The sequence below is a fragment of the Nerophis ophidion genome, linkage group LG02 (genome assembly GCF_033978795.1).
Source record: "Nerophis ophidion isolate RoL-2023_Sa linkage group LG02, RoL_Noph_v1.0, whole genome shotgun sequence".
NCBI classification, from domain to species: Eukaryota; Metazoa; Chordata; class Actinopteri; order Syngnathiformes; family Syngnathidae; genus Nerophis; species Nerophis ophidion.
The window spans coordinates 33,255,673-33,275,987 of record NC_084612.1 but is presented as its reverse complement, the minus strand read 5'-3'; the positions used below and the strand labels follow the sequence as shown (position 1 = coordinate 33,275,987).

At 37.5% G+C, this 20,315-nt stretch overlaps 1 protein-coding gene across 3 annotated transcripts in view; it reads left to right on the top strand.

The window, feature by feature from the left end:
• The window catches only part of myo1ea (myosin IEa), a 118,338-nt gene that overhangs the window by 24,821 nt on the left and 73,202 nt on the right, over positions 1-20,315 (top strand). For all 3 annotated transcript variants that reach the window (XM_061882102.1, XM_061882095.1, XM_061882089.1), the window contains exons 2-3: positions 14,459-14,602; positions 18,017-18,106. In XM_061882102.1, coding sequence (XP_061738086.1) covers positions 14,459-14,602; positions 18,017-18,106 — 234 coding nt within the window. The remainder of the gene's footprint in view (positions 1-14,458; positions 14,603-18,016; positions 18,107-20,315) is intronic.

Below are 20,315 nucleotides of genomic sequence, written 5' to 3'. Positions count from 1 at the left end.
TTGTATTTGCGTTTTCAATGTGTGTTTTACTTCTGTTTTAAATGTTTTTTTTTGTCTGTTCTTCGCCTCTATTTTCTTTGTGGTGTACAGCACTTTGGTCTTCAACTGTGGTTGTTCTAAAGGGGTTTCTAAATAACGTTGGTATGGTATGGTATGGTATTTGACTTTACTATGCTGATGTGTACGTGCACAGGCTAACAAGAGTTTTTATCAAAATTTGGCATTGTAGTGTAGATACCATTTTAGCAACATGTTAATTATTGTAGTTGTATAACTAGCGGTGTATAACGTGCTGTTCACAGTGACAGACAGTGTCTATTTATCTTAGAGACATTGGACAAAGGTCTCAGATCAGGCGGAAGTACTGTCGTCAAAATATTAGCTTCTCCTTTGATTAAAGTACAGCAGATATTTTTAGAATCAACATACCTTATTGATCCTGAAGGAATTGAAAAAACAATCCAATTAATTAATCTGCCAACATGTAAACATTAGATTTTTTTGTGGTCAGTTCAGGAACGTTATGATAGTCTCCTAAATGTTAATGTTTTATAGTTTTTGACTCAAAACCCTGAAAATGTATGAGAAGAACCAAGGAAAATGTGAACAGGTTTCGAGTTTGTTTTGATAACCTTACACATGAACGATGTACCAAAAAGAGCAATTTCTACATTGTCCATTCAAATGGAACAGCAACGGTCTCTTTAAAAAAACGCATTTTGTAGACTGTGCCCATATGATGTGTCTAACAGCAACTGCCCGTTCTCTGGGTATGGCACTATTGGGTGGAAAGTTGCTACTTCTTTGCTTCTGATGGGCCCTTGAGCAAAGCACTTGCAGCCGGCTCACTTTGACATCAGCCCCTAAATTTCTTCTCTATGTGTTACATTTTTGTGTAACCTCTTATGACTGAGTGCTTAAGAATGTGGCGATAGTCCACAGGGCTTCAGGTTTAACACATTAGAAGTGGGACAGGGATATGCTTTGCCCACGGTGCCTTTGAACAACCAATCCCAATATTCCTGCTCTGGTGCTGAAAAGCAATCCATTGTCCAATTATGTCGCTAAAGTCATGTGCTAGAACAGTGGTTCTCAACCTTTTTTCAGTGATGTACCCCCTGTGAAAATTTTTTTAATTAAAGTACCCACTAATCAGAGCAAAGCATTTTTGGTTGAAAAAAGATATAACGAAGTAAAATACAGCACTATGTCATCAGTTTCTGATTTATTAAATTGTATAACAATGCAAAATATTGCTAATTTGTAGTGGTCTTTCTTGATCTATTTGGAAAAAAAGATATAAAAATAACCAAAAACTTGTTGAAAAATAAACAGGTGATTAAATTAAAAATAAAGATTTCTACACATAGAAATAATCATCAACTTAAAGTGCCCTCTTTGGGGATTGTAATAGAGATCCATCTGGATTCATGAACATCAATATTTATGGCAATTGTCCACAAAAAATCGAGCTTTCAACACTGAATATTGCATTGTTGCATTTCTTTTCACAGTTTATGAACTTACATCCATATTTTGTTGAAGTACTATTCAATAAATATATTTATAAAGGATTTTTGAATTGTTGATATTTTTAGAATATTTAAAAAAAAATCTCACGTACCCCTTGGCATACCTTGAAGTACCCCCAGGGGTACGCGTACTCGCATTTGAGAACCACTGTGCTAGAACATATTTTTGGAAGACGTGTTTAAAGTCTACAACATAGTCTTAAACTTAGACATTGTATGAGTGTCTAAATTTCCCACAGCATTGGAACACATTCATCCTTTTTCGCCACACTGCACAGCAACAGTGACATAGTACTTCTTTCATGTCCCCCTGATGATTGATTGTTGGCTAATTACAAGCAAAGTTCATGTCTCTATTTGTTGATCTCCATATGTCACTCACACTAAAAGCAAGCCACAAGTGTTGTCATCTTGACACATGAAAAAACATGGGTCTGTGGATGCACAAGAAGTCGGTAGGAAAATCGTATTTTTGATGGAGACCATGCCCCACTCTGATCTAATGTATGCGAGTATTAACTTAAATCAGTACAATATGGGAAACCCTTGAGGTTTTAACTTTTCGTTACTTGTTTGTGTTACCATATTTCTGAAAGAAATTAAACAAAAAATGTATGTTCTTTTTTAAATCCATTGTTAAGAAAATTACCCTTTCATACGTGAGATATGTTTACAAAAGTGGATTAGTGTGATATTAATCCTTGACTCTATCAACAGTAGCCTTGTTATAATTTACCAGTAAGGCAAATAATCTCGAAATTGACAACATCTCTATATCCCTACTGTTAGCCTAATTGCCGTACATATCAAGTATAGTAATTGTTAAAAGAATAAAACAGGTAGTTAGTTGTTAGGTAAGGCATAGGATGGGCATACAAATGAATTGTTAGGACTAGGGTAATTTTTGAAGAAATCAGTACAGTCCTTGTCTAAATCAGCAGGGGCAGCATTGTTTCAATTTCAACTCATTTTTGTTCTATGGAAGAAGAAAATAACATCAGTTATTGCTGGGTTTCAACCACATGACCTCGATGCACTTTCGGATTTGGCTTGGGGGGGCAAACATTCAATACAGCTACCGTACACTAAACATCAGCTGCGCACGTCAGTGTCATAAAGGTTTAGAAGTGAATACACAAGCAAGAGCTCATCAAAAATAAATGAATGTGGTGGAGTGGATCCATACATTCTTAAGAAAGTATTTTCACACACTTTAAAAGATGTCTGTTCACCCAATCGTTTTTCTGAATAGAACTACAAAAGTGTGGAGGCACTTAATTTATTTGCATCTGGTTGGGTCCAATAATTAAAAGGGATAATTGCAACCTTTAAGCGGATACAGGGGCGCTAACTTTCTTTACTGTTTTAGGCATTTTCCTGCCTTCTTACGGCTTTCAGTATGTAATGACCTAACTAACCCATATATATCACACGTACGCGCATTAGCTTTGTGTGTTGTTAGCTAATGATAGCAATTTTGGATACGTAACGTTAGCTATAGTTTAATGTATATACTATCGTAACAAAAATATGACTGAAAGTTGTTAGTTGTTTCTTTTGGTACTGCTTTTTTGTATGTGTGTGGTGAGACAGCGGTGAGTGACATGTCTTTAATGCCAAACAAATTATCTGGACTGATGAGCAATTTTTATTTAATATAATTAGTAATTGTGAAAGCGATGGTAAATTGAGATCAGAAATAATGTCACGTATTAGATTCTATTATTTATTTTACATCATTGAAAATGCAATTTTGCTAATGGGGCACCTAGGGCTGGGCAATATGGCCTTTTTTTAATATCTCTATATTTTTAGGCCATATCGCGATACATGACATATATCTCGACATTTTGCCTTGGCCTTGAATTAACACTTGATACATATAATCACAGCAGTATGATGATTCGATGTGTCTACATTAAACATTATTGTTCATACTGCATTAATATATGCTCATTTTAAACTTTCATGCAGTGAAGGAAATCACAACTAAGTCAATTGACCAAAACTGTATTTATTAAACAGTTATTAAGCAGTGGCTCAAACGTTCATGTCATTTCCAAAACAGAAAGTGCAAGATTTTCAGAGATATTTCAAGTGTCAAATAAAAATGAATTGCATAATAGGAAAGCAAATAGTGTGGTAGGTTACTACGGACGTTATTAAATTCTGTTGTCGACTATTTTTTTCATACGGTGTTAATCTGCAAATGTTTTCCTCTGCATTTTGATGGTTTGGGCGTGTGGCACTGAATGGAGATGTTGGCATGCGTAGTAAGCACTCTTCATTCTCTAGCGGGTGACTCTTCATTCTCACACTTGACAAATTACGGTTGTCTGTTCGACATATTCCCACTGGAAGCCAAACCACCGCCAGACGATCGACCCCCTGCTGTTTTTCTTGGGAATTATTCTTCCTTCATTTGCACCTTCTTTTTCTTGTATTACCACTCGCACGGCTCTGCTAGCAACACAGCTAACGTTACCCATGCTGCTACCTCTCTGCTCGGCGAGGGCGTATACACGTATGTGACATATGAGGTGACAGTTTGTGACATATGTAAGTTTGTGCGCTTGCTGTCTGTGAGAAGGAGAGACAGGAAAGAGTGAAAAGAGCCTGTAATGTAATGCCAGCAGCTAAAAGCAACTGTGTGAGAACGTATACTGGAATATCACGATATAGTCATTTTATACATCGCAGAGAGACAAACCCGCGATATCGAGTATATCGATATATCGCCCAGCGCTAGGGCACCTTTTTAATCAGTCCCTCCAGGATTTTGGGATTGTGCCAGTTCAACCATCCATCCATTTTCTACCACCTGTCCTCTCGGGGTTGCAGGGGGTGCCTGAGCCTATCTCAGCTGCATTCAGGCGGAAGGCAGCGTATACCCTGGACAAGTCGCCACCTCATGGCAGGGCCAACACAGATAGACAGACAACATTCACACTCACATTTACACACTTGGGCCAATTTAGTGTTGCCAATCAACTATCCCCAGGTGCATGTCTTTGGAGGTTGGAGGAAGCCGGAGTACCCGGAGGGAACTCACGCATTCACGGGGAGAACATGCAAACTCCACAAAGAAAGATCCTGAGCCCAGGATCAAAACCCAGGACCATCGTAGTGTGAGGCAAACATACAAACCCCTGTCCACCGTTCTGCCCCCAATTCAACCAATCCCTGCAAATTATGCAGGGCTTCTCAACTTTTTCGAATTCCCACAACTTCTCCACACATTTTGGCCTATTAGCATCATTTTCACTAGACGAAGCAGGGATGACAAAGTATATGTTACAGTATATCAACTTTCTATTGCTTGAATGGATAAATTGTCGTCCTTCCCGCATACTTCAGACTTACTTCCTGTTACTGTCCATAGCGCTAAGCCATCTGGGTAATTTAGTATATTCACATTTAGCAACACATTGGTGTGCTTACTTCTTGGTTTACTTGTACTGTATTTATATATTTATTTAACATTTTATTCAAAACAGTCATGAACATAATGTAATTTGCAATGCTGAACTAGCAAAGAGCAGCATTTACATTACACAGACAATGATGTGTGATTATAATCGCTTACAGTCTCTTATTTACCAAGAAAAATTACCGCTATGCATTGTTGTCAACTATTCACAAATGCTAATACCGTGCGAGGGTAAATGTGTTGGAATATACATGAATGTTTAAGACGAACAAACACTTTTCAAGCGTAAAACATACATGAAAAATGTCTGCAACTTGTGGACGACAGAGCAGACAGTGGGCTATAAGAAAGTATTTGTGGTGTTTCTTTCTATGATTATAATTAATTATTACTATTATTAGTTATAATTAATTAAAACCATACCGTATTTAACATTGATCTGGGAGTATGTGGTTTTTTGCCATTTGGTGTCTACTTTTAAGCCTGTGCAGTATAAAATGAAAAACATCAATATAGTGTTCTCCAATTTTTGTTGCTGTCTTCTGTTTTTTGAGGTCAAGGTTACTAGTAACATTTAAAACACTAGCTGTAACATTAAAATCACATCAACATTAAAATCACAAGTTGATTAGAGATTCTATGTTATTCAAAAAAGCCTCAAAACAATGCAAATTTTGCCACAACTTCCTGAAAAAGCTGCCGCGAATTCAAGCATTTTTAGGCCTTACCAAAAACAAAAAAAAACTGCAAAATCCCTTGTGGGTACTAGATCAATCAAGGCAGCGTGGTTCAGGTAGTAGAGTGATTTTCTCCCAACCTGAAGGCTGCCACTTCAATTCTCAGTCCATGTGACCATGTCGGAGTATCCTTGTGCAAAATAGTGAACCCCATGTTGCTCCTGATCCCTGTCATCAGTAGGGGAATGTGGTGATAGTGTCAAAGCACTTTGAATACTTTGAAGGTAAAAAAGCAAGAAAAATCAATTTACCGTTCATAGAGCTTGAAAGAGGCCATGGTAGCACGACTAACCTCACACAAGGACTAGCCAACATTAATCTCGCTATAGAATCTTTTGGAGTGCTTTCAGCAACTTTCAGGGTCTTTAGGAGGAGAAATAAGTACCTGATTGGGTTTTGTTTAGCTGTTAATATGCCAAGCTATTTTGTCACTACAATCTCAATCTGGCCAGCATTTCCTCATTGATTCTATTGTTGAAACTCCCTTGTGGGGTTGTTCCCCAGGATTACCATTACATCAGAAAGTGATCAGCGGTATAAGTTGCTTCTAATTTTAGGAGGGCTGCCCATATTTGTCTGGCTCATTCTCACAGACAAAACACTGGTTGGACTGTGTGTCAGCTACTGGGGTGGAAAAGCACAGAAGGAAGAAATGAGGGGAAAAGTGCCGCTTATGATACTGAATCAAAGCCAGCCATTTCCTGTTAGCTGAGCCAGCTTCTGCTCAGCGCTCTCCATATATGGTGATGGTATTTGCATGAAAGGGACAGCCTGGACTTATGGATCACAACTGACGCTAGCATGCCTTTGTATAAACTTAGGTTACAAAGTCTGATACGTTTGCTAGGGTTTTGCTTATCACTGTCTTCATTAAGTAGTCAGGAAACGGAAATACATTATCATCAGTATTTTCAATTTCTTTAGTTGTTGCATACTGTGCATAAAATAACAGCAGACAATTTGGTTATAAAGTGGCATCTTTACACAATCACACGTGAGCGTTACAACCTTTAACCCTACACGGATTGAACAATGTGCGTGTGGGGGTGCATTGTCAATCCAGGCACCTCGCAGGCATCCTGGCTTTTCTCCTTTCCTAGCCAGCTACTCCCTATGACTATTTTCTCAGTCCTCTTGCCTCATTATAGCATCCCTAATCAAAACACATGAAAGTATTCTCCCGCATTTGACGTGTACCTCCTACATGCACGTGCAGATTGTTACCTACTACCGCTCCCATCATGATCCAGCCCTTTTTTAGCCCAGACAGGTTAATTACAGCACACTTGATTTCCCGCCCGCCCCTACTTATTCAGTAGCTTTCTCATGCCCACACTCTCTGTTGTCAATTAGTGATGTGAGCAATAAATTAGTCTTGGTTTTGTGTGTGGGGTCAAAAAACATGCTCAACATTTATTAGTTCATGGTTTAAAGTGTTAGTGACCTAATAATTTTGCTCACAGAGAGAAGAGCAATGTATCACACTGAATTTATGCACAGAACATGTAACGTTGGAACGCATTTAAAGCGGCGGTTTCCAACCTTTACGGTATTGCCAAGAGGGCGCTGACTTTCCAATGTGTTGTAAGCAACATACAGTTTTTAGTAAGTAACAACTTGACCTAAGTACACATGTAACACGCATTAGCTTCATGTGTTCATAGCTATTGATAGCGATTTGGCATTTATCATTGAAAGAATAGGTCAGGGGTGTCAAAAGAGCAGCCCTGAGGTCCATTTGAGACCTGTAACTCACTGTTTATTGGCTTACGACACATTATACAGACAAAATACGCACATTAGACAAGAAAAAACAAAGAAATATTGGAACTGTCTAAATCCCCTACAAAATAGGACCTAAAAACAATATGACAAGCATACTTAATATGGTCTTTGATCACTCCCGTGTGTCCTGTTATGTCATACTTGCCAACCCTCCCGGATTTTCCGGGAGACTCTCGAAATTCAGCGCCTCTGAATTTTGTACACGTTCATCATAACAGTTATGATGAACGTGTACAAATTTCATTGCAAGATGTGGTACATTTTTGAGTGTGCTAAAGCCCTTTAAAAAGTTTCAGTTGGCGTAATAATAATAATTGATTAATTAGTGAAGAGTAAGAGCAAAATAGGGTTTATAGATAAACTGTGCTCTTTGCAGGACTCAAATCCATGACATTTTGTTTCAGAACATAATTTCACAAGATGTTGAACTGCAGCCAGAGTTCGTTAACACAGTGATTATGTCATTTTCAGACTCATAGGCCCTACACATAAACTTATACATAAGGTTGCGTAGCAACGCTGAGAAAGTGGGCACCCTAACAAACATCTGGCTTGCACTGGCGCTTCTTGGAATTCCCAGGAGCAGCCTCATACAATCTTTATAAGCAACCTGCAGCTTCTGAAAGCTTTTCTGCTTATACTTTACCCACAGGGGGGCAGTATGCAATAGACTCCTAATAAGTTGATCTTTACATTATTTTTACAATAATCACATTTCTTTCTCAGCATGTTGGCTTGGGCATACAACATACACCGCTGTCTGTATAGGTCATCATTATCACCCAATAGATCAGTAATGATGTGCCCCAGATACTTAGTTTTATCACACACACTCAGCACCTGTCCTGACTGATAGAAGGAAGGAAAAGAGAGATCTTGTCTTCTCTTGTTCTACATGTCATGATGACACTCTTCTTTGGATTATATTTTACATCATATTTTAAACCATAATCTGTACATATATTCAGCAGCTGTTGAAAGCCAGCACTGGTAGGAGACAAATGATGATTTGTCGCTTAAAAGCTGTACTAATGGTAGCCAGGTTGCTGTTGTGGACGTTAAACATGTTTATTAAGTTTTGAATTAGAATTTTCAATACTCCTAATATTATAATTTAGCCACTAGTGTTGAAACATTAGCTCAGTCATCCTTCTGTGTGCTTTCTTTTCCTTGAACGCATGTACTCTGTATACATAAATCTTTGTTACTGTGCTTGTATTAATTGATGGGCTGACAATATCTGTTTATCTGTCTATCAATCTCTCTGTTTGTATCATCCTATATATCTATTTCAATTGGTCTATTTTTATCATACCTCTTTTAATATGTGTGTATCAATCTATGTGTCTGTCTGTATATCTACTTATATTTCTATCCGTCTGTTACCTGTCCACGCATAGGGACACATATAGTCGACACATAAAATAAATGAAGCGCTTCTACACAGGTTTCCTGCAGTGAATACTCAGGCTCACCTGGCAGTATTGTGTGCCAGAGATACTTGCAAAGACCAACTGCAGAAATACAGAGGCCACGATCAACCAACAATAGCTGTGCTGTCTCAGCCATGTGGTTCGAATGCCTGCAGACAGGCTGCCCTGCAGAGTATTATATGGCCAACTACACTGCAGAAGAGGTATATTGTGCAGCTGAAGATCTCAATTAGGGAAATGTAACATCAGGCCCGAGGACCTTGAGGTCATCACTGCTAATCGTTCTCTCTGTAGACCGCAATGTTATGACAGGACTCTCCACCTGGAAAGGGAGCGAATTGCCAGACGGGAACAGTGCTGTATCAGGAAAAACACACTCCAGGACCACCACCACAACAACCTAGACATGTCCAACCTGCAATAAAGTATGCGGCTCCAGGATTGGACTCAACAGCCATCAGTTTCCACCGTTTAGTCATAAGACGACGTTATCATCGGATTTGATGGACAACCAAGTCCGTCTAGTTCTATCTATATCTGTTTGTCTAGCTCTCTATCTACAGTATCTATTTTATTTGTATGGCCATCTACATATTTCTATCTGTTTGTCTGTACTCTACCTCCATCTATCTGTCTGTCTATATCTATTGATTTGTCTGTCTGTTAGAGGGGGAATTTTTGAGCACCTGACTGAGCATGTAGGATTACAAATTTTATTGCATTACATTGAGTAGGAACGATGGGTGCCACGAATGCATGTTACATACATTGGGAGCCACAGCACGCTGACGTAACAGTTATTATTCTTATTCTCTTTCTCCTTGTCTACTTTTTTTTTTTTTCTTTGGATAGGGCACATTATATTCGTAATTCAAATTCATGCTCATAACTTAAAGCATAATACAAATCTAAAGACAGCTCTTATCCAAAAAATACTCGCTAATTCTGGTAAGTAGAAGTACCACTTAAAGGGCTGTAGTATTTTAGTAGTTTAGTAATCTATTGATTAATGTGTTTCGATTACTCAAGTAATTTTAGGGAAAATAGTTGAACAACATTTTTTCTGTTTGCCATAACCTTTATTCTTTTTTCTAGTAAATGCACATCATCAATATTGAAATTTGCCCTTTTAACTTATGTGCAATAATTAAAATATATATATATAACACACACACACACAACAATGTCTGTGTGTGTGTATGTATATATATATATATATATATATATATATATATATATATATATATATATATATATATTAGGGGTGTAACGGTACGTGTATTCGTATTGAACCGCTTCAGTTCGGTTCGGAGGTGTACCGAACGAGTTTCCACACGGACATTTTAAGTAGCGCAGTGGTTCTCAAATGGGGGTACACGTACCCCTGGGGATACTTGAAGGTATGCCAAGGGGTACGGGGGGAGATTTATTTAGGAGAGGGGGGGGGGGGGGGGGGGGGGGGGGGGGACAATTCAAAAATCCTTTATAAATATATTTATTCAATAATACTTCAGCAAAATATGAATGTAAGTTCATAAACTGTGAAAAGAAATGCAACAATGCAATATTCACTGTTGACAGCTAGATTTTCTGTGGACATGTTCCATACATATTGATGTTAAAGATTTCTTTTTTTGTGAAGAAATGTTTACAATTAATTTCATGAATCCAGATGGAGCTCTATTACAATCCCCAAAGAGGGCACCTTGTGTTGATGATTACTTCTATGTGTAGAAATCTTTATTCATAATTGAATCACTTGTTTATTTTTCAATAAGTTTTTAGTTTTTTGTACATCTTTTTTTCCAAATAGTTCAAGAAAGACCACTACAAATGAGCAATATTTTGCACCGCTATACAATTGAAAAAATTGGAAACTGATGATATAGTGCTGTATTTTACTTCTTTATCGCTTTTTTTCAACTAAAAATGCTTTGCTCTTAGGGGCTCTTGAATTAAAAAATTTTTCACAGGGCGTACATCACCGAAGAAAGGTTGAAAACCACTGAAGTAGCGTACCGCACGTTGTGTAAACAATGCACACTGAGGCACAACACACGGCATGCTAGCAGCGACCGGGCTACGATTGACTGACCTTACTTCTTCTTTTCACCAAATATGTCCTCTTTTTCTGGGCTGTCCGGGTGGAGTTTCTTAAATGCCTCAAATGTCCGGCATTTTAAGTTAGGATTGCGTGTATTTTCAATGTACGTTCGGGGTTAAGAAAGGGTTAAAAACAAAACTAATTCTGCACGCAACAGCATTCGTGAGGGAGGGGCAGAGACAGAGCGAGCGAGAGAGTTATAATAAACGCGCATGCGCCGCCCGGCTCTGCTTTTTATCCAGAGATTTATCAGATTTAATTTTTTATTATCTAATGCAGGGGTGTCAAAAGTGTGCCCCAGGGGCCATTTGTGTTCCACAGCTAATGTTTTAAAGGCCCACGGCACATTCTAAAAATACTATTAAAATAAACAAAAACAGAACAAAAATGAAATAAAAAAGGTTAAAAGTTAAATGTCATTTAGAAAAAGTTGCAATGTTGACTAATAAAACAAAGCTGTTTTTTTCTTTCAAACTGTCATTGCTCAAAACGTAATATGGAATCAAAATCAATGTTATTATGAATTATTGACCTATCCAAGGTTCCCATTACCGCACATCAAATATTCCACTAAGAAACATATTTTTGGTGGAAGATTTTGCAAATTTGGTAAATAAATAACCCAAAAATTTATATTTTTTTGTTTTCTTACTGTACCGAAAATGAACCGAACCATGACCTCTAAATCGAGGTACGTACCGAACCAAAATTTTTGTGAACCGTTACACCCTATTATATATATATATATATATATATATATATATATATATATATATATATATATATATATATATATATATATATATATATATGTGTGTGTGTGTGTGTGTGTGTGTGTATATATATATATGTGTGTGTGTGTGTGTGAATATATATATGTATATATATGTGTGTGTACATATATATATATATATATGTGTGTATATATATATATATGCGTGTATGTGTATATATATATATATATATATATATATGTGTGTGTGTTTATATATATATATATGTGTATGTATATATATATATATATGTGTATGTATATATATATATATGTGTATGTATATATATGTATGTATGTATATATATATGTGTACGTATATATATATGTATGTGTATGTATATATATATGTGTATGTATATATATATATGTGTATGTATGTATATATATATATATATATATATATATATATATATATATATATATATATATCCATCCATCCATCTTCTACCGCTTATTCCCTTTCGGGGTCACGGGGGGCGCTGGCGCCTATCTCAGCTACAATCGGGCGGAAGGCAGGGTACACCCTGGACAAGTCGCCACCTGATCGCAGGGCCAACACAGATAGACAGACAACATTCACACTCACATTCACACACTAGGGCCAATTTAGTGTTGCCAATCAACCTATCCCCAGGTGCATGTCTTTGGAAGTGGGAGGAAGCCGGAGTACCCAGAGGGAACCCACGCATTCACGGGGAGAACATGCAAACTCCACACAGAAAGATCCCGAGCCTGGATTTGAACCCAGGACTGCTGGAACTTCGTATTGTGAGGCAGACGCACTAACCCCCTCTGCCACCGTGAAGCCCTATATATATATATATATATATATATATATAGGTGTGGGAAAAATCACATGACTACTTCATCTCTACAGAGCTGTTTCATGAGGGGTTCCCTCAATCATCAGGAGATTTTAATGGAAGCATTCACATACAATGGTTTATATAGGGCACAGAGTGGGTGGGTACAGGCAGGCGTAGGGTGTGGTGATTGGCTCATGTGTTACCTAGGAGGTGTTTCCGTCTGTGGCGGCATGTTGAAATGATTTCACTGCGCTTGTTGAGGGATGACAGATCTGGATGATATATAATAAACATTTTCTCTTTTAAGCATAGTTTGCATCTTTTATTACCACTGTTGTAAGGTGTGCTGGATGCCAGAATTTGCCATGTTATTGAATATTCAACATTATTTTATTTGAGGTTCCAAATGTGTTTGCTGAGTTCTGTAGAATTCCGCAAAGTCTGGTTTCTAAAGGAGGCCTTGTGATTATTCCATCTGGTTTTGAACGCTCCTTCGTTTAATCCTACGTACGTGTCGGATGTGTTGATGTCCTTGCGTGTTACCTTTGCTTGTTAAACGACTGATGTTTGTAAGCACCCTCCGTTGAGAGGGCAATCAGGTTTCTTGCAACAGTTACATTCCTTATTGGTTTCAGAGTCGTTTAGTCTGGGGGTAGGCAGACTGCTTGGAGAGATGAAGTAGTCCTGAGAGATGAAGTAGTCCTGTGTTCATAGCTACACAGATACTTGCACCCACACAGCATTGCTCTCATTGGCGCTCTTTTGCATCGCAACGGTCATGCTAAAATGATGTCCAAGTGAGTTCCGGGCACTCCATGCAGTGCAGATTTAATTACTTACCCGTATTAAACGAATAATCAAAGCAACATAATATAAATCAAAGCTTTTTTAAATATCAATACAATTAATTAATAATTGCAACCCTAACCAATGTACTTTCTTTTCTTACCTCAAAAAGTTTGCATTTCAACTTGCCGCGACCAAAAATAGGAATTAAAACATGTTAATAGGGTGTGATTTGGAAAAGTAATTAGGCCTTGTTCCATAGACTAAAACTATTTCCGACCATCACCCAGTCTGTAAAGTGGTGTATTTTCTTCTTGTAAAGACTAAATTCACCCTGTTAGATGTTAAAAGCACACCGGATCTATTGAGTTAACTACCGTGACTCCCCACTGCATTTTTTTCTGCTCGTAAACATTAGAACTTGTGTTGTTGTTTTTTTTCATTAGAATTTGTTTTCTATCTCCTTTTCTACATTTTCCGTTGAATTATACAGTTAATTCCTGTTTACCTTTTTAAGTACATACAGCAAAAGTGTCAAAATGTTAGAAAGCTCTCCATATGCTGCTGTATGAATGCATATTAATAAACATATTTATCTTTGTACCGTTGTTTTTTGTAGCTTATTATGCTCCGGGAGTATAATAGGCTGACTCCTCACCACACTTCATCACAAGTATAAAGTTGCATTTTGTATGCTCTGAGTGATTCTCCATTCTCCATCCAGGAGAAACCTAGTCCTCGCAGTGTGTTGTGACCCTCTCCCACAGTAGCCACACTCAGTGACACAGAGGTGACTCATAGCACATGATGGATGACCTCACATCTCCAGAGACTTAGTCAGCTCAAAAGAAAACTGTGTTTGGATGTAGATGCAAGCTGGATTCAAGCATATTTCACACAAAGAGGAAAAATTAGCACACTACAGTTACAAAATGTCCACATTTTGAGATTAATATTGCGTTTCTTTTATGTGTTATGTGCCTTACAGCCAAGCCATTACTCATGATAGTCATCCTTTAGGCGTCCTATGGCCCATCTAACCATTGTTTGCTATGTGTGCTTTGTTTCAGGGGAGCCGTGGTCATTACGGGTACCACTGGCAGAGCCACAATGTCAAGATCAGCGGGGTGGACGACATGGTGCTGCTCACCAAGATCAACGAGGACGCCATTGTGGAAAACCTGAAGAAAAGATACATGGATGACTACATTTTTGTATCCTTGCCTCATAATTCTGGCTCGCACCTTAGCGAGGAATGGCGAGCTTCCCGTCACCTCAGCTTTCCCAGAATAGCTTTATAGTCACTCGCAGGGGTGACTATGGAGGCTGACGGACGGTAGTGGCTGCCCATTTTGTGTTTAAGGGGGAAAGGTCATCTCCGTAGTACTGCCAGATGTTTGACTAGTGCTTAGTTGCCCAAGGAAGGAAGATATATTCCTCTTGGATCTTCCTGTGGTCCAAATGTTGGCAGAGAGCAACCAGTAGACTTTATTACAGTATAAATTGAGTCTTTTCTTAAAACAAAATATTATAATATTTTTTTAATACACATTTTTTTTATTTCTTATAATATGCATGGTAGAATACCCCAACAATGAAGAATTACATCACACTTAACCCCCCTCTAAACAGGCCTGTTTGGAGCAGCCAGTTATGGGGGGGGGGGGTTGTTTTGTCTCAAATCACATGAATCGCTGCTCCCACAGCCTTACATTAATGCAATAGCAGTCAGATGTGATGTGCAGGTCCTTTATATGGCAAGCCAACAAGATCGTGCTCCAGAAACCCAGATACTGAATGTGTATTAGGGATAGTACCTTTCACACTGAGGTGGTACCAATTACAGGTAGCTGAGAATGGATACCGGCACTCAACGATAAATATCTTCGGTAATTTTGTGTGTTCATAGATGTTAATTGTTTAATAATAAAATATATATTTTAAATGTAACATTTAAAAATGAGCTCATTATGATTGATAACTGGACTGTCAAGTTGTTATATCTTGTTTTCTCATTACCACATTTTCTGGACTATAAGGCACTACTTTTATCCCAAACTTTGAACCCTGCGGCTGATTCAAAGGTGTTTGGATTTTTCTTCGCTTATTGCTAAATTATGCAATTGATTAAAAAAGAAATCAATGTACTAAAATGATCCACTTTAAGAAACTGTTCAAACTGAATGTTTACAAAGTACAAGAAAAAAGATTCCTGATAAACAGTTTCAACCGTACAGTATTAAAAAAGGAGAAAATCTTATTAACCCTAAATGATTAATACATACATGTATTTTTTGGAAACAATTAAGTTATGGAAATAAACATTTAGAAAATCTTTGTAAAATATATCTCTTTTCACAACATACCGGTTGATATCTGCAGCTTATAGTCCAGTGTGACTAATATAACTTTTTTTTTTAACTTAGTGGTTGCAGATAATAATCTAGGATATACAGTACATTTCTGAGTCTCATTCGCAGGTATTATATAGTAGAATTTGCATGCTGTTGCAAGGTGGCAGTTTGGCTGAGTCAGCGCTGAGTGCTACTTGAGTGATCGTTTTTTTCCCCAAGTGTTTGAGCCCATGCTTGTCTGCAACCGGATGTGACGTCATGAGCAACTGGATGTGACGTCATGGGCAACAAAGGTATCGAAATATGGCGCCGTTTGATTTTACGTACATCGGTACCTGGCAGTATAGACCTTGAATGTACCAAAGTTGGTACCCATCCCTAATGTGTATACAAGCAATAAACAGACACGTTTTCCATAATACGTCCCATTTAAAACCTATACTATTTTTATACAGTATATGTTTTGTTTTATTTTGGTAGTTTATTTTTTCTAAGTATGCATCATGTGAGACCAGAGGTTAGGGTTTGAACATTGTTAGTTAACTTTGAACTTACTTTAACTTTTGGCCATTACTGTTCGCTTGAATTGTCTGATTGATAAAGAACCAGTTGATAGAGCTGGGAAAAAAGAGACTGGACTGGATTTTGCCCGACAAGCCATGATATTTAAGTTAAACCAGTGAGATGGACATGTTTAGGATTGTTTACCTTGGCGAAGGTCTGCACTCTTTCATTGTTGTTGTTATAGTTTCCAGAAATCACTTTATACAGGCCTCTTATTTGCCATGTTGTTCTAACAGTTTGGGGATACATAAAGCCACATACAGTACTTCTTTGGTATGCACTTAAGAGCCTGTGAATTTGTAATACCATTGGTGTGAACATTGATAAATCTGTTTTAAACACTACAGTCTGGCTTTAACTTACTTGCCAATTATTGTTCAGCTTTGAAAGCTGACCTGGGAGCATTGTACGTTGCACAATTCAGAGGATTTGAAAATGACAGTTCCAAGTAAATCCAAAACCTTTTGAGTGAGTGACGTTGGAAAAAGGACTAAAGAATTAAGTGCAGACTTTGGCCCGCAAACATCAGTCAGTGACTGTGGGGCCTTCTGCATGTCACTGTAGGCCTCCCACAAGAGCAGCTTTATTTCTCGTCAGTAGCGGGTATAAAACGTTACAATTGTGTTACATGCTCAGCTTAGTCTCAGTCATTTGCAACAACCAAGAACTTAGTTTGAATAGCAGAAAAGTCTTCTACTTTCATTACACAGTATCATAACTATGAGACGGTTCAGTTGTCTTAAACACAATCAACCGGAACTGTAAATTGCAACCACAATGAGAGAAAATTGTTAAAAAATTACCGTATTGTTCCAAATATAAAGTGTATGATTACAACTATCTTAAATGTATCATCATAACTAATAGAGGTGGGGATCTTTGGGCAACTCACAATTCGATTATTGATGCATCTTTAATTGATGTACATTGATGCAGTTTTACATTTCTTTTTGTTTCATTAAATAAGTATTTATCACTTGCAACTTTTAAAAAACTGAATTTTTATAAGAAACAGTAAAATTAATTTCTGCATTTATTGAATTAATGAAAATGTGTGCAAAACTGGAACATAAGACATTTTAATTTTCCTGAAGGAAGTCCCCTGAAGGAATAAATAAAGTACTATCTATCCATCCATCCATCCAACCAACCAACCATCCATCCATCCATCTATCTATATGTGCCCAATAATAAAGTAGCTGGTTGGATCTCTCGGTGAGGATGCTTGCTTCATTTAACCAAGTTTTAGAAATAATTTTATTTACAATAAATAAATTAAATATTGATGTTTACTAATCGATTCTATAATCGTCCATGTCCTGATTGCGATGCATCCTAAAATCGATTATTTTCCCTACCTCTAATAACTAATCTGTTTGCTGTCTTGCACAGAGACACTTTCCCCGCTCTATCACAACATCATTTCTCCAGTTTACTGATGTGTGTGAGTAATGTGAAGAAAAGCTTTAATTGGTTAGGTCAGCAGTCATTTGGCACCACCTGTTTGTATGTATAAATCTGTTGACCAAAATACAAGCAATTTTAGCTTTGATGTGCACAATTTTTGATGCATCTCTTGAGTTGGATGTCATAGTGTGCAGGTGTACCTTATATTTGTACACTACCTATTCTCGAACAGATATACTTTTCAAATGTCTTTTTCTCCATTATTTGTCGTTTTTTGTGACCTTTAACTAATGCCCTCATCAGACATACATTGGTCCTGTGCTGATCTCCGTCAACCCCTTTAAGCAGATGCCGTATTTCGGGGAAAAAGAAGTTGAGATGTATCAAGGCGCAGTAAGTTGAATTTTGTCTTTAATTCTTTGAATGAAGTACTTTTAAGATGTTAGTCTGGAGAAAAAAGAACTGGGTTGGATTCAGTGCAAACTTTCCAGCTGGCGGCTGCAGATGTTGCCTGTCAGAAACTGGACCCGAGCTGCAGGAAGGCTTGGCAGTGAACTGTGTGTTCAAGCCAGCCCGATTCTCTCCTGAGCCAAGATTGCACTTCTATATCAACTAATCTGTAAAAAAAAAAAAACCTCAAGTATCACATTGATCAACTTCCTGTTTTGCCATTTAAAAGTGCATAAGAGATTGTATTTACGGGCAGAAGAAAGCGCGATATACTCAACTGATGTGGCCTGAGTCGGCCCTTTTGAATATGCCTGTGCAGATTGAATGTTGGAAAATATTAATCATTATCATATTTATCATATATATATGTGTGTGTGTGTGTGTGTGTGTGTGTGTGTGTGTGTGTGTGTGTGTGTGTGTGTGTGTGTGTGTGTGTGTGTGTATCTATATGTACATATACATATAAATATGTGTATATATATATAAAATATATATATATACATATGTATATGTGTATATATATATATATATATATATATAAATATATATATATATACATATATACATATATATATGTATATGTATATATATATGTATATATATATACATACACACATATATATATATATATATATATATATATATATACAAACCCCGTTTCCATATGAGTTGGGAAATTGTGTTAGATGTAAATATATAAACGGAATACTATGATTTGCAAATCATTTTCAACCCATATTCAGTTGATTATGCTACAATGACAACATATGTGATGTTCAAACTGATAAACCTTTTTTTTTTTGCAAATAATCATTAACTTTAGAATTTGATGCCAGCAACACGTGACAAAGAAGTTGGGTAAGGTGGCAATAAATACTGATAAAGTTGAGGAATGCTAATTAAATACTTATTTGGAACATCCCACAGGTGTGCAGGCTAATTGGGAACAGGTGGGTGCCATGATTGGGTATACAAACAGCTTCCATGAAATGCTAAGTAATTCACAAACAAGGATGGGGCGAGGGTCACCAATTTGTAAGCAAATTGTCGAACAGTTTTAGAACAACATTTCTCAACGAGCGGGAATTTACCATCTACAGTCTGTAAAATCATCAAAAGGTTCAGAGAATATGAAGAAATCACTGTACGTAAGCGATGATATTACGAACCTTTGATCCCTCAGGCGGTACTGCATCAAAAACCGACATCAGTGTGTAAAGGATATCACCACACGGGCTCAGAAACACTTCATAAAACCACTGTCAGTAACTACAGTTGGTTGCTACATCTGTAAGTGCAAGTTAAAACTCTGCTATGCAAAGCAAAACCCATTCATCAACAACACCAAGGAACGCCGCTGGCTTCGCTGGGCCCGAGCTCATCTAAGATGGACTCATGCAAAGTGGAAAAGTGTTCTGTTATCTGACGAGTCCACATTTCAAATTCTATTTGGAATCTGTGGACGTGGTGTCCTCCAGAACAAAGAGGAAAATAACCATCCGGATTGTTATAGGCGCAAAGTTCAGAAGCCAGCATCTGTGATGGTATGGGGGTGTATTAGTGCCCAAGACATGGGTAACTTACACATCTGTGAAGGCACCATTAATGCTGAAAGGTCCATACAGGTTTTGGAGCAACATATGTTGTCATCCAAGCAACGTTATCATGGACGCCCCTGCTTATTTCAGCAAGACAATGCCAAGCCATGTGTTACAACAGCGTGGTTTCGTAGTAAAAGAGTGCGGGTAATTTCCTGGCCCGCCTGCAGTCCAGACCTGTCTCCCATCGAAAATGTGTGGCCCATTATGAAGTTTAAAATACGACTGCGGAGACCCCGGACTGATGAACGACTAAAGCTCTACATAAAACAAGAATGAGAAAGAATTCCACTTTCAATGCTTCAACAATTAGTTTCCTCAGTTCCCAAACGTATATTGAGTGTTGTTAAAAGAAAAGGTAATGTAACACAGTGGTGAACATGCCTTTTCCCAACTACTTGGCACGTGTTGCTGCCATGAAATTCTAAGTTAATTATTATTTGGAAAAAGAAAAAAAGTTTATGAGTTTGAACATCAAATATCTTGTCTTTGTTGTGCATTCAATTGAATATGGGTTGAAAATGATTTGAACTTCATTGTATTCCATTTATATT